This window comes from Gobio gobio, assembly GCF_949357685.1.
Source record: "Gobio gobio genome assembly, chromosome: 3".
NCBI lineage: Eukaryota > Metazoa > Chordata > Actinopteri > Cypriniformes > Gobionidae > Gobio > Gobio gobio.
In genome coordinates this window covers 28,335,982-28,352,413 of record NC_137099.1, presented here as the reverse complement: position 1 = coordinate 28,352,413, position 16,432 = coordinate 28,335,982, and the positions used below count along the sequence as shown (strand labels likewise).

Genomic DNA, 16,432 nt, shown 5'->3' with positions numbered 1-16,432 from the left:
CAAATAAATGCAGTGGGCTTTAGGTACGCATAAGAGACTTCTTTTAAAAACATTAAAGAAATCCTTGTCATTGACATACACAAATAATTTTCCTCGCTTTCTTAATTTGACATTTATATCAAAGAAACCCATGAGATGCTGGAGATGTTTTTCTTGTTCGTGTGTGTTGATTGCACAGTGAACAGTAGGTGGCGGTACTACACCAGTAAAGTTAATTCCTTGAAAGTAGTTGGTCGTCCAACATTTTCCGCCCAATCGCGAAACACGTGTTCGTATTGCAGTCAGTGAAGCAGATGAACTGATGGAAAAAGCAGTTTACCGTCATATAAGCGAATTTCTGAAGTGTATAAGGCTTTGAGTTATAGAATTACTAAAATGTCGCCACCAGGGTGTAGTTGTGCCGAAAAAGTCAGAAAACTGACACAGCAGGCATCAGTAATGAGAAAAGAGATAAAAAACCTCAGGTAGGTTCTCAAATCAGCATGGTTGTCGTACATGAGATATGATTATCCTGAAAATGGGATTTCGTCCATTTATCAGACAGCAGATGGATGGATCCGTACGAGCACATAAGAAGCAGATGTCATCTCTTCAGTCCATGCTGACAGACTGTATGAAACATGATGACAGATTAAAGTCAGTGAGCAAAAGCCCGTCTCAGGGCTCCAGTGGAATGAATCAATTAGAACAAGGTATGCCACGCATTTATTGGCACGTTCACTTTTGATACCTAGTAGGCAGAAGGTGCAGTGTGATGTGAAAGAAAATTTCGTGTACCTTGTTGTCAGTTACTGAACTTTGTCAGAATACTCTTTGGATGAATAAACTGAATGGCTGTCAAAGAGAGTCCATTTTTGGGTCCAGATGTTGCCATGTTGACCAACCTACCTATTACAGAGGCTGTGGTTGATTTCATGCCATTTACAGTATGTCTAAACCATATTATGTCTCTGTTTTTAACATCCCAGGGCGTATTCAGACGGTACCTATTGGATACATCAGCTCGTGTTTTGCAGTCAAAACTGGCACGCCACGACAACCCACAATATGCAGTTCTTCACGGGCCAGCTTGAAGATCGAACCATCAGTCTTCAATAACCCTGAGCATTCTTTAGTTGGACTGGAACAGTACTCCCATATTTGGTGTGTAGAAAATTGGGTTGCAGTGGTAAAAAATTGCTTATCTAGGATATTGCGAAATAAATCTGCACAGATTATTTCATTTGCACATGCACATCTCCTTTCCTCCTTGACTGCCTTTCAGATTCGCCAACTTGCATTACATACAGAAGTCAAGATATCCATGCTGCTATGATATTCTGATCTCAGTTACAAAATAGTAACAAGAAAGCACTTTTTTTTATCTCCCGTGTGTTTTGCTTAAATTAAAGTAGAGTTTGATGGTTGAGGTGCAGTCACATTAACAAAATTTCACTGGCAAAAAAAGTCCATTGTCTATAATGTAGCGATGTATAAAGCTCATCTCACACAGAGGTCAGAAGCAATCCTAGTAGCAAAAGCCTAACGTTCACCACTCTCCTCAGAGCTTGGCTGGACGGTTAAGACAATAGAAAGAATAGTTTAACTGAGCTACACTATTTAAATAGCCATGTAATTTAGGAGATAATGATCATGCAAAATCAAAAGTGAATGGGTTTAGCCATTGCTAGAAGTATGTTTGATAATGTTTCTAGATAGGCCTGATAAGTGGCCAGACCTAATTAATGACAATTGAAAGTTAAGGACACATTTGTGTGAACTCTTTTGTCTTTCTTTCACATTCTCAGGATCATTTTCCTTTTCCATAAGAATGGGCAAATGAGCTATAAAGCCAAAGTAAAGCCGCCCCGTCTGAATGGCCAGAGAGTGGGGGTGTACTCCACCCGCAGCCCCCATAGGCCCAATGCTTTGGGACTGACCTTGGCAAAGCTAGAGAGAATCACAGGTACCACAACTTTACTGGACTTAATTTTAATTTTTGGGTGAACTAACCCTTTATGTCATTAATGACTCAGCCTCATGTCGTTCCACACCCGTAAGATCTCCGTTCATCTTCGGAACACAGTTTAAGATATTTTAGATTTAGTCCGAGAGCCTCCATTGAAAATGTATGTACGGTATACTGTCCATGTCCAGAAAGGTAATAAAAACATCATCTAAGTAGTCCATGTGACATCAGTGGGTTAGTTAGAATTTTTTGAAGCATCGAAAATACATTTTGGTCCAAAAATAACAGAAACTACAACTTTATTCAGCATTGCCTTCTCTTCCGTGTCTGTCATCAATCCGCGTTCACGACTCTAATGCTACTGATGTGTTACCTGGTGCGCCCGAGCTTCGTTTACAGTTTGATGGATGATGGACAGAAAGCTCTCGGACTAAATTTAAAATATCTTAAATTGTGTTCCGAAGATGAACGGAGATCTTATGGGTGTGGAACGACATGAGGGTGAGTCATTAATGACATAATTTTCATTTTTGGCTGAACTAACCCTTTAATGAACTCTATTTTTTTATATTATATTAAATATTTCTTATTTTAATTCACCTCTTAACAACTGTGTTTATTTATTTGAAGAACCAGGGTTTCCAATGTCCAGATACTGTATATGACCCATGGCTGCCTAATTTTAAAAGTGATTTCTAGAACTGGGAAATGTTAATTAAATTGTTAATAAATTAATAAAATCTATTAAAACTCCATGAGCATTTTATGAATTAACATTTTTCTAGCTATGCTTAGCTCAAAAATATCTTGTCAGGTAAAATTTGAGTAAAAAAATCTTATCTTTAATCACTATCCACGAACAACAAGAAAAGTCATGGGGGCCTTTAAATAATTTTGTGGACAATGAGTGGTGTCAAAAAGCTTGACAACCACTGATCTAACAGATGAATGTCATGTGTGCAGTGTTATTTATTTTATTTATGTAATATTCTAGTACTTATTAATATTTTGAGTTAGCATTTTATATATATATATATATATATATATATATATATATATATATATATATATATATATATATATATATATATATATATATATATATATATATATTCAGTTTTAGTTTGTTTAAGCAATTTTGTTATACTTTTTTCTTCACTTTTAGTAATTTCAGTACTTTACTAAATGTTTTTATTTTATTTAAATATTATTTAAGTTAGTTGGCAAGGTGACATTTCTCATTTTAAGTTTTTCATCTCATATTTATATTTCATTTCAGCTTCATTTCAATTGATGAAAATTATTTGTAATAGTTTTGTTAACAATTTTGTTTGTATTATTATTAAATTAACTTTGATCGGTTCAATATATTGTGCAGAGATGTACTGCATTGTAAACCTTTTCAGAGGGGATGCAGACAGTACCTCTCTACACAATATATTGAACCTATCCAAGTCTGAAAACAGTTTAACAGTGATAAGACATTTTATTTTCACTTTAGGCCATCATCATCAATCACAAGCTTTAAAGAAAATGAACAATGACTTTCAAGTTTGTCATAGTCAATGTGATAGCCTATTTAATTCCAGTAATCGTTTATCATTTGATTTTCAAGGGGATACACTTCACTTGTCAGGGGTTGATATTATCGCTGGAACGCCTGTCCTGGACATCAAGCCATATATTCCAGACTATGATTCTCCTAAAACAAGGACAGATGATACCAACAGTGAATATAAACAAACATCATCATTCACAGACCCGATGGATCTAGATGAAGAACCAGACACCTTAGAGACATCATCGGAACCTTCCTCAGAGCTCAGTGTTTGTCCAGCCGCTACTTCATATTTCTCTTGCACAAAAAGGTCTGTATTCAGTGAAGTGACTGACGTACTTGCAGAGGTTAAAAACTATGTCAAACAACAACAACTTTCGACTGAGAATCCAGATGAAGACAAAAACACGGATGCTCCGGAAGGCACTTCAGCGGGTTCAACCACTCTCAAATTTGGCCATGGGGACTACAGTACCATCGCTGCCTGGGTCAGGGCACCTCCTATCAGTAACCTCGATGTGCGATTTACAGCAAATGCTGAAAAAGAGCTCAAAGAGTTTCTTCCCTGTGACAGTACAGGTATTAGATCATTATGATACCAGAGTATTTTTCTAATGAAGGCAATTGTCATTTTTCTAATTGACTTTTGATTTAATAGACAGCACAAGACCAAAGTTCCAGTTCTTGAAAGGACCGGATGAAGCAGTGGCCGCTATCCACGGCATTCTGTCAGCTGACCCCAGATCAGTTTATCGTCGCACACGTTGTCAAGACCGCCTGTTCTTCTTTACACTGGATATAGCTGACGTCACCTGCTGGTTTGGAGATGGTTTTGCTGAGGTTGTGAGAGTCAAACCTGTGCAGAGTACAGAACTCACAAATATTATGTGAGGTTTGTCTTAGATTCCTGTACTTTAATAAAAATGACTTAAAGGATAGTTTGCCCAAAATGTTAAATTCTGTCATCATTTACTCACCTTCAGTACTTTGAAATGTTTGTCCATATAATGAAATTCAGTGTTCACCAAAACTGTTTGGTTACCAACATTCTTCAAAATATTTTCCACATAAGAAATAGTCATATATTTGGAATATACAAGTTTGGAATGGCTTGAGGGTGAGTGAATGATAACAATTTTTGGTCTTATTTTTTGTATGTGTGTACCAATAGCAACAGGAAGTGAAATAAATCTCAAACCATACTGATCCAGCATCCTTGTCATAAAAAAAAAAAGTTAAAAACTTCACAACAAAACACTTGAAGATAGTGTTATGGTTTGCAGCATAGATCGACTATAGATTAGCATACTGTGTGCTCAGCAAAAATGGTTATAAACTGTATTACAATAATTTTGTAGTTTAAATATGTAATAAAATGCGTATTTTAATCATCTAGTATTTTACATTTAAGAATTTATTGAATATGTGCCCAGTGAAGTAAACGTTGCAATTTAAATTGATTCTCATAGGAGGATGGATCCAATGAAGAAATCACTAGACAAAGACAAAATATAAAACCCATTTATTTCAAAATAAGTCAGTTGTACAAACAAACTAAACAAAGATTATTTGTCAGAGGTTGAAGGCAAAATAGCATTTTATTTGCTATTTAAAAGTTCTAGTTATTTTACAATCACCAGGGGGCACAAAAGTGCTATACTGTAACACAATTTAATATTTAGATTTTACTAAAGTTATTTGGACAGGGTATACTGATGAGATGGCTGATGATGGCTTATATACACAAAAACATGAACAATTTTAATAAATAAACACTTTTTTATTTTTATTTTTTGATAAAGTAAATGAGTTAGTCACAATGCTTTTTTTTTGCTGTAGAAAAATAGATCTTCAGATAAATAAGTTGTCAGATAGGCTTAGGCTGTCTGATTGAGAAGGAATGTGTGGTGGAGGAAACACTGGCGTTGAAACTTGACTAAGTTCAGGCACATCAGCATATGGCTGCTGCTCATCATCACCTAAAAACCAACACACATTCATTTGCTTTAAAAATTCAATACATAAAATGTTTGATTTTTCAAATGAATAACCAGTAATTAATGGAGACCACTACTGAAAAATGTAGGCCAAATACCTGTATCAATGACAAGGCTTTTTTCAGGCATGTCTTCCTCCTCATCCGGCCCCAGATCCTCAATCAGAAACCCCTCAAAAGGTTTTTCACTTACTGCTTCCACAGGCACCAGCTCTGGTTGTGGCTCAGCTGGTAGTATAGGCACTGTCTCTACTGTCATGGGTAATGCAGGTACTGTGACAGGAAGTGTCTCAGGAGCAGGATCTGTTTCCTGTGGCAGACCAAGATCTTCTGGAATAACTATGGGCTGTTCTTTTCTTGGTCGACCTTTCCTTCCTGGGGTACTGCTGGTCCTCTTTTTCACTCTTTTAAGGCTTTGTGCCCTGCAGTCAACGTTAGGAGACATTATTTGAGCGAAATTTCCTAATTTGTGGATCTGCATCACAGTATCACAATGTGAGTTGAATTGAAAAAGAAATAATCAGTGCAAAATAGCCTTTTCCAGTGCTTTTATTGGCCTCATTTAACACTATCTTTACCCATAAACCCACTGGTTGGTTGCCTTTTCCTCTGCCTCGGCTTTCCGTTTCTTCAACAGGTCTCTGTCTCTCAAACGCCGCCGAATTCCACCTACCAAACAAACAAATCACTCAGTCCTTTGCTGTTTTGCCTGCTGCAGGTTTTAGTTTCCTTTGTAACAGTTGCTAAGGTAGCACTAACCAAAAGTATTCAGGATTTGGGTCATGAATGTATAAAAGAGCTCAATGCATGTTTCAGACTGAATGTAGATGCATTGACATACATCACACCAGTTATTATGGTTCCAAATAATCTCGTTGCAACACAAGAATAAACAATTAGTACATACAAATCTAATAAACCACAGGGGGGAAAGACTGATTGCAGCCCTTAAGAACAAAGAACTACTCAAAAGGTTTTCTGTTCTTTATCTGATATCAAATGTTTCATCTAAACAATTTTAATTTTTGAAAACTTAAACGGTCACTAATGGACAGTTTCAATGAATTGATAAACCAATTCAGGTCATCAAGCTGTTCTTAAAAGTGATTCATTCATTCAAGTCATACCTTCATCAGACTCTTTTACTTCAGACAGCATAATCTCTTTCTCCAAAGTCTCTTCCATTTTGTTGTCCTGTCACATGAATATGAAGTAATGAAATGACAGAGCTGAAAAAAATTGTGCCCATTTACTTTTCCTGCCGCTAAGAGAATAATTATCTGGTTAAACATTACCGTATGCTGGGAGAGTTCTTGCAGTTGTGCTCTTATCTTGTTTGCAAAGGTGGAGGACTTGGCACAATACTCTTAGAAGAAAGTAAAAAAGGAGGTCATGATGCTGGCTGACTTTGCACTTATGTGACTGTTTGCCTGTTGTCACGAGAGATGACCGGTATTCTTGATTTGGTCAAGGGTCATAGACAAACATGGCTAAATTATCAGTAAAAAACAAAACAACTAATAAAGTTTAAAATATAGGTTTAAATTAATCTACAGAAGGAATTGTATACAGTAACAAATCCTGAAGATCTATTTGTCATTGTGAAGAGCCAACTTTATAACTAACTTTATATCACAGGAGTTAAGCAAGGTTTTTCACTAAAGTCCAGGACGGACACCAAGTGCTTCAGACACTGTATCCCATCAGCTAACAATTTTTTGGTTCCCAGACCAGTTTGGGAATGTTCCCCGAATAGACATCCTATTGGCTATATAGTCAGAAAGGTTTACTGTATATAGAATGTTCACTTTAGGTTTTGAGAATGTTCTCTTAACGTTCTCCTACACATCAATAATCAGTTTTCATGTCTCCTATTCTTTTGTTTATTGTTTGGTAAACATAAGCCATGAATCTTCATTGGATTATTTGATGAATCCACACACTTTTTAATTCGTAGAATTTTATTTTGAAGACACACCACAGTTTTTTTTAAAAATCCCACCCACAATAAACTCCTTTTGAAAGACAAAACAACCATTAAAGGCGTTTCTCTATTTCCATGTTATTTGAATACTCAAAAAGTAAAGTGCCTTCCCACTCTGGCCAGTCATACACAACCATTTTATCTCCACTGCTCACTTTCTGGGCGTTCACAATCAGGTTGAAACATATTGAGTTGTGCTGTCCCACCATGTAGATACTGTGCACGACTTCTCCTTGAGCAACTTTGTGATTAATGAGTTAAAAATGACCATAGACATTCATCATTTATCTTATGTTAAAATGATTTAACATTTATTTATAAATTCATTACACTTTTTGCAACAAACTACTTTCCCCTAGCACTTTGTTGCATGTCATTAAAATGAAATACTTTGTTTTCTTCTCTCTGCTATAATGTGGTTACCTCCACATAACAAAATAACACAAACAGCATTTTAATATCAAGATGCATTCAGAACAGCTGAAACCTATGGTACATTGCATTAATCTTCATGAAGAAAAGCCTCCAGTTCTTAAAATAAATGTTCAAAGATGTTAGTAGTCAGAGAGGCCATGGAAGGTGTTTGACTCTACACTTTTGCAGTTTATTTGGGGTTGTCATCCTGGAGCACTGGAATATAATAAGAGAAAAGTGTTTGCACCCCAAGCGCCATGTACAAAACAGTCTCATATTCTTTGGCCATTATGCAACTGCAATCATTGGTCTTAATGATACCAATATGATGGCTAACCCTACAAATCTCCTACCATTTTGGCATACAGTGCTTGTTAAAACTGGGTCAGGGGTTCTAATAATTCTGTAGTATTTACGTTGGTATCCTGCAGGGAAACTGTCTGTCTAATAGGTGAGCTTTGATCTCTCTTCTTCTTTGTCAGTACAGTTTGTTCATGTTTGGCAAATGAAGTCATTATTTTCTTAACAGTTTCTTTTGAAACATTAAAGAAATGTATAGTGTAGTACAGTTGTGAACAATGGAGTTGCAATTAACTCTGTGGCCCTTTTGGTCCTTGCTGCCTTGTGTTGCTTATAGTTAGCTTATAGTAGGCTACATATGCACTCTTAATAATAAAGGTGCCAGGAAGTACCAAAAAGGGGTTTTCACGGCGATGCCATAAAGAACCATTTTTGGTTCCCTGAAGAACAGTTTTGGGAAAGGTTCTTTAAAGAACCATTTTATTCTAACCATTTTATAGTGTAAAGAACCTTTCTACGCTATAAAGAACCTTTTGTGCAATGGAAGGGTTCTTTGGATATTTACGGTTCTTTATGGAACCATACACCTTGCCAAAGAACCTTTATTTTTAAGAGTGACTGGTTTTAATTTAAAGTTAAATTACTTCCATTTGCAAATGCTTTTGTGATTGTTATTTAATTATTTATTACCTTTAGTTTCACGTAATTTGTGTTTCAAATGTTTGTTTGTTTTTGTCACAAGGTAAAGCAAAATGATGCCCTCTCCTGACAAGTTCATATACAGCAAGTGAACTTGTCGAACAGCAAACAATGTTTATAACATTAACACAAATTATGCAAATAGAGACAAGACACTGTAAGACACAAATATATTTTAACACACACATCTGGTTCGCTATCTTTGTGGGAACTCTCCATAGACATAGGCCTAATGGTTTTTATACTGTACAAACTGTGTATTCTATCCCTTACACTAAACCTACCCGTCACAGAAAACGTTCTGCATTTAAAAAAATAATAATAATTCTGTATGATTTATACGCTTGTTTCCTTATGGGGACATCAATTTAGGTCCCCATGGTGACACGATAAGTCCCCATGAGTCAGTGTGCATTCAGGTTGAAGTCCCCACCGGGAAAGAAAAACATGAACACACACACATATAGTACTGGTCCAAAGTTTGCAAACATTGCTATTTTTAATGTATTGTGAAATATTGTTACAATTTAAAATAATGATTTTCAATTTTAATATGCTTTAAAATGTGATTGGAAAGCTGAATTTTCAGCATCATTACTCCAGTCTTCCGTGTCACATGATCCTTCAGAAATCATTCTAATAAGCTTAATACTCAGTTAGCCTATTATCAATGTTGGTAACTGTTTTATTGCTTAATACTTTTTTCAGGATTCATTGATGAATAAAAAGTAAAAGAGAACAGCATTTATTCAATATATACATAATTTGCAATATAAATCTTTACTATCACTATATCAATTTAACACATCCTTGCTGAATAAAAGTATTAATTTCTTTCAAAAAAAGAGAGCGAGCTTATGAGGAAAAAAAACTGTATTCATTTTTAATAATTTAACAGTTGGTGTATATAGTCTAGTGTATAAAGTGGTTTGCTTCCCAGACAGTGTTAACCTAATTAAATAAATATAATAGACTACCCCGTTTTGGAAAGAGTATACAAAAAAGTATGCATAATAGGGAAAATAAAGTATGTATAAATAAATATTTATATTATTATATATTAAAGTATATAAAATTATGTATATATATATATATATATATATATATATATATATATATATATATATATATATATATATATATATATATATATATATATATATATATATAAAATAGCCTATACATATAGTGGATGAGAGAACATCAACAATAGTGAAATATTTAGAATTTAAGAAACATTTTGGATTTTTTCAATATTTATATTTAATATCAATATTTAATATCTTGCTACTTTTACACATATTATTCATCAAATCAAATTGGCTGTCTGAGCTAGAATAACTAACTTGGTGTAACAAGGAAAATAAAATGATGTTGCATAAAATTAACAACAAGATGATGCATGAATGTGTATTTAAAAGCCATACTAAAAAAATTTTATTGATACGACAATAAATTGCTTAAAAATATATGGAACTTCCCAACCAATTTTACTCCGAGTACAACATTTCGACAAACTTCCCATGTCATACTCTAATGCAGCACTGATGTCGTTGATCTTCTGTTTGTGTGACTGTAGTGCGCGTCGTTGGTCAGAGATGGCGCTATTGAGTATATATTTGTTTCAGTGCCGTTTCCCTCCATGGTTTCTGCTCTCCCAGAGTAACTTGGCGCTGGGCTCAGATCATTATACAGTCCCATATTCTCCCTCCATTAAGGCATCTTTCTACCTTTTGGGCTGAACAGAAATTCCTCCAGAACCTGAGAGGGAAGAGTCCAACTTTTGAGGGCGATATGGACATGAAAAAGAGGATTCATTTGGAGCTGAGGAACAGGACACCATCTGATGTGAGTAATTTTGAGCCAAACCTTTAGTTTTGTGCCCAGCCATGCTAGCTGTGCTACTTTCTACTTCAACTGACCTGTGTGTAGTAGTTTAATGGTAAGCACATGGGTGTAATACCCCTGGCACAGATAAAGTAACTGCGTGTATATTCACAGCATTAATGTTCATTCGTCTTGTTTTGATATGAAAGGATCCTGACTGTGTAAGCCACACCGAGTAGTTTGGGAAGCTGAAGGCATTATTGCAGCATTTTAAGCCCCCCATGCTGGATGTGTGTATTCATGATCTAGCATGCTTTGCTGCCTAATATTTGCTCGTTTTAACATCGGCGTGGTACAATATGGATGGGATGGTTTATTTCACCGTGGTGGCCATGTTTGTTGCTAACATGAGGCGCCCTTTATTACATCCACTTAAAAGCTAAAGTAATAAACCAGATATAGCTGAAGATAACCATACCCTTACACATTTTCTTAAACACGGTCACATTTTGGTCTCATCACACTACAGTATAGCGCTTCCTTTGCTACGATGTCCAGGAAGAGTAATAATAAGACCACCGGTTCAAAAAGTAAAGTAAATATGTAATTTGACGAACATACAGTCGCATTATGTTTTTTTTTCTTCTTAAGGGCACCGAGGTTTATCGATTATATGAATAAACTGATATTTTAAAAAGTTTTTTTTATTAAACTGCAAGGAGATGTTCAAAAGTTGTCTTTATCCATGTAATATTTAACACATGTATTTGTTATTAATGAGATCGTGTTGAGTTTTAATCGTAAAATGTGTTACTCGCTGCTGCGAGACACCGATTCCCGCCATTACTCCCCACGCGCCACTACCGATTAAACTAACGCTCATACCCAATAAATACTCGAGCTGATGATTTTCAAACATTTTAAAGGTATATTAAGTAGCATAACGTGTGCAAGGACGGGATCAGCGACTGAGTAAAAAGAAGCTACATGTGCTAGTTTGGTTGGACAACCCGGCGGAAATGTTTAAATTCTGTTACAAAACCAACAGAACATCGCGTAAAATATTATCCCGTAAGCCAAGTAGCCGCATAGAGTCAGGGTTTCAAACGTAGCGTGAGTTTTGTTGAATGTGTAGAGTTTTTCTGTCAATGTAGCCTATATGAGGAGGCGCCATGTTGTCATGAGAGAAAGAAACTCTCCATTTTTGTCTCACTAATTTCCGCTCTGTCTTCGTCTTTCGCAGCAGGAATACGCCATCGACATATCGCTTCCATCTTAAACAAGCGGCTTAAAGAACCCTCCATTTGCAGTTTGTAACACAAAATTTCACAAAAAAGACGGTGGTGTCTTTCGGATATGTCCATGTTGTCTGGCTGTCGGCGTGTAATCTGCTGTTTTCTCATTGGTGACTCGCTGCGACAGTCTGAGCCATAGGGCCATGCAACAACAGTAGCGACTGCTTAACAAACCGTCCTCAATGGTTTTCACGTTAGTTTCTTACCGAAACACTCTATGAACATAATAAAGCAACTCAAAACGCCCGAATCCCGACCACACTTTAAAAACAAGTTTATTTCCAAAAACCCATTTTTTTTTTGTTGTTTTCCTAGTTGAGAAACTTTTTTTTTAACCAGCATGGTTTGTCGCCTCCATTGAGCATGTCCATGTTAGCCAGCGTGTCCAACACCCCTGATTGCTCAAATTTGTTGCACTTAAATACTTTAATGTTATTGTTGTTGAATCTTATTAATATGTTAGTTACAGTATTTAAATTGTCGCTCTTATGTTGGATCCTTAGGTACGAGAACTTGTCCTTGACAACTGCAGATCAAATGAAGGGAAAATTGAAGGCCTCACAGCAGAATTTGTTAATCTTGAATTTCTAAGTTTGATAAATGTTGGTCTACTCTCAGTTTCCAACCTTCCTAAACTCGGAAAACTTAAAAAGGTAATCTCACACATTGTTTACTGATCTCTATTGAAAAATTATCTTATTTGTGTTCTGATATATGTATTTTCATTTCAGTTGGAACTCAGTGACAACAGAATTTCTGGTGGCCTTGATGTTTTAGCTGAAAAACTACCCAATCTCACACATCTAAACCTAAGTGGCAACAAACTAAAAGACATCAGCACATTGGAACCCTTGGTTTGTACAGACTTCCTGTCTCATGAGTTTCTGCAGCTTAAGCCTATTAATTGCTTTGCATTTCATCTTAGTTTTTGGCCGTATAAAAATCAGTAACCTAACCACACCAAATTTCATATTTTTGAAATATGTATATATTATGCGTTCCAAACCTGTAAGACTTTCTTTTGCTGAACACAAGACAATAACCTTTATGGTTACCACTAGCTATGTTTGTATCCAAACTTGCAAATTTAACTTAAGCGCAACATTGGAATATCACATAAAACATTTGCAAATAATGTTTCCATCCATTGAGCTGAAAAAAAAAGTCACTTCCTTATAAACTGGCACTAAACATCTTGCACCTTGTTATTATAATTTTGTATATTTATATTGAAATGTTTTTTTATGCACATTTTTAGAGTGTTTCAAGTAAGCTTTAGGGTCAGTAAATGATGACAATTTTTGATGAACTGTCCATCTAAGTGTACAAAACATTTGAGCTGTGCTCTTCAACAAAAATGAAGTTGTACAATTTTGTGATTTGTAATCTGTTTACTTTGTCAGAAAAAACTCGACCATTTGAAAAGTCTTGACCTTTTCAATTGCGAAGTTACAAACTTGAATGACTACCGGGAAAGCGTCTTCAAACTCCTTCCGCAGCTCACATATCTGGACGGCTACGATATGGATGACCGCGAGGCGTCGGACTCTGACGGAGAAGCTGATGGAGTTGATGATGACGATGATGAGGGTTGGTGTGGCCAGCTCTCAGTTTCAGTGTTTAAACGGCTGTTCATTTTTTTTGGGTTACCAATGTTCCTTTATGTCGTTTTAATCACAGAAGGAGAAGAGGAGGAGGATGAGGATGGAGAGGAGGATTTTGATGAAGAGGAAGATGACGATGACGACGAAGATGAGGTTGAAGGCGAGGAGGATGACGAGGATGGCAGTGGAGAGGATGAGGTATGAGTTTACTATTATGTGTTGATTTCTGAAGACTAAAAACAGAAAACCTATTTAATTACATGGCTTGTTGGTTTCAGGAGGAAGACTTTGGTCAGGATGGAGAAGTAGAGGATGAAGATGATGATGACGACGACGATGAAGAGGAAGGTGAGTTATATTGAAATGACCCCTTTTCTGGTTTTGACATCTTTTGTGTCCGTTGGTGTCCAAGCAATTGTTAGTAAGTAACGTTGTTTTCTCTGGCTCAGAAGAAGTGCAAGGAGGAAAGGGTGAGAAGAGAAAACGAGAAGCAGAGGATGAGGATGAGGATGATGACGACGACGAGGAGGATGATTAAAAGCCAATGAACAACTGTTACCAACCTTTCCCTCTCCTTCCTTTTCAACAACTTGGCTATCCCATCAACCTGTCTCCCCATCCACAACTCCACCAAGCCCCTTCCCCCCTTTACCCAAGCGCTAAGCTCCCTGTGGGGGCAAGACTGTACCGGACGGGTGGAGTTGTTCATATAGAGCCTACGAGCTGAATGAAAGCCTTCTGGATCGGTGGCTTACTCGGCATTCCACAAGTTCACTGTCAATCCCCTGCCCGTTTGTGTTCCAAAACCTTTGGGGACTTTGGGGACTGGTATTTAGTTTTGGGTCTGTGCTTTTAATATTTTGTTGAAAGTGTTTTTCTTTCTTTCTTTTCTTCTTTTTTTTTTTTCTTTTTTTGTGTTGACATTTCCTACCCCTTTAGTTTTTGTTCCAAATTTCCCAATAAGATTGCTATAGCAACTGTGTGACAAGCAGGCCATAATTTTAGTGTGGCAGCCTGTGGCACAAATCAAGGTTGTAGCTACATTTTTACTTTCTGTAAGACAAAAACTTTGTAAATAAAATAACATTTTGTGCTTTGCTTGCTCTCCTATTTCTCTGTACTTTTGTCTAAACATTTATTTGGTGACTGACAATGAGAGGCAATGGGGACTTGTTTTAAGACAATCATTGTCTGATACTGTGAAGCTGCAGGGCAGCTGGAAAGATTGATCATTGTCAGATGCACAATTCATGATGCAGTGGCTTATTTTACATTTAATAATTTTCTGTTTTACTTTGAATTGATTGGGGTCACTAATAACCTGTAACATGATCAACTAATATTAGTCCCTTCACAAGTGTTCTCAGAAGATACATGTTGGTAAAGCTATATTAATGTTGATCAAATCCTGTCAGGAATCGAAAGCAAAATATTAACGAGGAACTGCACTAATAGTTTTACTTTTATAAAGTCTTATACATTTTAGATAAACTCCTCTAACATCACACTCTGTACACAATTCATTCTGATTAGCTTATCGTAGTCACAACATGAATGCAAACAAAAATATTTATGAATATGGACTAACTTACATTGGCTTTCAAGGAAAATTGTGAACATAATAAATGAACTTAATACCACAAGCATAGGTATTAATGTAGGTATTTTCCTATATTCCTGGATATGATTATTGAGGACAGTAGTAGTCGAGTGACTATTTCCCAAAATATGTTTACTTTGAAAGGAAAAAAAAAACCCAGCTATTGAATTGTTTTTTGCCCAGGAAAAAACCCATTGAAAAGTGGTTGCATTTCCTTTCACATCCACACGAGGATACCACATCTTTTCATTTCTGTCATGGTTACACAATATGTTGTGTAGTTCTATAAACAGATATCAGGTAGGACCCCTGCAGGACAGAACAAACATCCTACAGGTCCGTATACAGTCCTACTGCTGTCCACACGCTGTCAAACATTCTACAGGAATAGTATTGTCTTCAAAATTTGTAATATACCCATTGTAAAGGTCCTATTTATTACTATTTTATTACCATTTTCAGTAGACTACTAACTGTAATTCTAGGAATCACGCAGGATACACCTACAAGACAAGTAGTTTTGCAAACATGGCCAAACTGGTAGAGCTACAAATTTAACCTCTAGATTCTCAACCTAAGGGCTCAGTAAACTTCCAAAAGGGCCACAAGATGTCTCCACAATGATTCAAAATAAATGAATAATTTAAAAATGAAAATATGAAACAGTAAATCAACATTAATGCAACATGATGCAATGTACAGTAACATTCATATTTTTCCATTCTGTGAAGAAAAATCAGAAACTTTACATGCACCTATAGGATCTTAAGCTCACTTTATAGATGTCTCCCACACACAGACACGCACGCACACACACACACAGTGCATGGTGAGCATAAGACACCTCTTTTAAAAGTATACAAATCTGAATTATCCCACACTTATACAGGTAGTGTATGTACAAACATAATTCACTACAAGTCAAACGAAGTGCATAGAGACATATTATCATCACACACCCCGTAATTCACACTTTGATTCTAAACTAAAAAACAAACTAGATACAACCTTTTACTTCCATGATGTATATCCAGATGTATATTCTCTCCACCATGTCAACACCTTCACACCTTTATTTTTGTTGAATATGGCATTATAAGAAATTATATGTATGAGGAGGAGGGCAAAGTAGAGCCATCTCTGATGAGATTTGGGCAACACTCGTTGATCATGTATTTTGTGTGCAGTTTTGGGAATTGTGTGTAGA

At 36.1% G+C, this 16,432-nt stretch overlaps 3 protein-coding genes across 5 annotated transcripts; 2 read left to right on the top strand and 1 right to left on the bottom strand.

Moving 5' to 3' along the window:
• The first annotated feature begins 249 nt into the window (after positions 1-249).
• Positions 250-5,308, top strand: trmo (tRNA methyltransferase O). Its single transcript, XM_079812147.1, has 6 exons — positions 250-464; positions 541-692; positions 969-1,143; positions 1,788-1,945; positions 3,564-4,085; positions 4,165-5,308. Exons 1-6 carry the CDS (start codon positions 376-378, stop codon positions 4,395-4,397), a joined length of 1,329 nt encoding a protein of 442 aa, XP_079668273.1. The 5' UTR covers positions 250-375; the 3' UTR covers positions 4,398-5,308.
• Positions 5,015-6,934, bottom strand: hemgn (hemogen). Of its 2 annotated transcripts, none has more exons than XM_079812155.1 (5): positions 6,798-6,934; positions 6,630-6,696; positions 6,081-6,171; positions 5,602-5,924; positions 5,015-5,485 (listed from the first exon to the last, which is right to left on the bottom strand). In XM_079812155.1, the coding sequence occupies exons 2-5, from the start codon at positions 6,685-6,687 to the stop codon at positions 5,358-5,360; spliced, it is 600 nt and encodes a 199-aa protein (XP_079668281.1). In that variant the 5' UTR covers positions 6,688-6,696; positions 6,798-6,934; the 3' UTR covers positions 5,015-5,357. The 2 variants fall into 2 exon arrangements, with proteins under 2 accessions (XP_079668281.1, XP_079668282.1); XM_079812156.1 differs by having other exon boundaries at positions 5,283-5,485; positions 6,093-6,171; positions 6,798-6,922.
• Positions 6,935-10,493: 3,559 nt separating this feature from the next.
• Positions 10,494-14,723, top strand: anp32b (acidic (leucine-rich) nuclear phosphoprotein 32 family, member B). 2 transcript variants are annotated; one of them, XM_079812154.1, is made up of 7 exons: positions 10,494-10,747; positions 12,525-12,674; positions 12,753-12,875; positions 13,425-13,611; positions 13,702-13,823; positions 13,904-13,973; positions 14,078-14,723. In XM_079812154.1, exons 1-7 carry the CDS (start codon positions 10,694-10,696, stop codon positions 14,161-14,163), a joined length of 792 nt encoding a protein of 263 aa, XP_079668280.1. In that variant the 5' UTR covers positions 10,494-10,693; the 3' UTR covers positions 14,164-14,723. The 2 variants fall into 2 exon arrangements, with proteins under 2 accessions (XP_079668280.1, XP_079668279.1); XM_079812153.1 differs by having other exon boundaries at positions 10,542-10,747; positions 14,075-14,723.
• The last annotated feature ends 1,709 nt before the right edge of the window (positions 14,724-16,432 follow it).

What these genes read in the sequence shown, in the direction of transcription:
- anp32b (XM_079812153.1), top strand. Translation starts at nt 10,694, where the DNA reads ATGGACATGAAAAAGAGGATTCATTTGGAGCTGAGGAACAGGACACCA. An exon ending in GGAACAGGACACCATCTGAT is followed by an intron (nt 10,748 to 12,524) that starts GTGAGTAATTTT and finishes TTGGATCCTTAG; the next exon opens with GTACGAGAACTTGTCCTTGA. An exon ending in ATGGCAGTGGAGAGGATGAG is followed by an intron (nt 13,824 to 13,903) that starts GTATGAGTTTAC and finishes TGTTGGTTTCAG; the next exon opens with GAGGAAGACTTTGGTCAGGA.
- hemgn (XM_079812155.1), bottom strand. Translation starts at nt 6,687, where the DNA reads ATGGAAGAGACTTTGGAGAAAGAGATTATGCTGTCTGAAGTAAAAGAG. An exon ending in ACCAACCAGTGGGTTTATGG is followed by an intron (nt 5,925 to 6,080) that starts GTAAAGATAGTG and finishes CGTTGACTGCAG; the next exon opens with GGCACAAAGCCTTAAAAGAG. An exon ending in AAGCCTTGTCATTGATACAG is followed by an intron (nt 5,486 to 5,601) that starts GTATTTGGCCTA and finishes GTTGGTTTTTAG; the next exon opens with GTGATGATGAGCAGCAGCCA.
- trmo (XM_079812147.1), top strand. Translation starts at nt 376, where the DNA reads ATGTCGCCACCAGGGTGTAGTTGTGCCGAAAAAGTCAGAAAACTGACA. An exon ending in AAAGAGATAAAAAACCTCAG is followed by an intron (nt 465 to 540) that starts GTAGGTTCTCAA and finishes TCCATTTATCAG; the next exon opens with ACAGCAGATGGATGGATCCG. An exon ending in TCTTCCCTGTGACAGTACAG is followed by an intron (nt 4,086 to 4,164) that starts GTATTAGATCAT and finishes TTGATTTAATAG; the next exon opens with ACAGCACAAGACCAAAGTTC.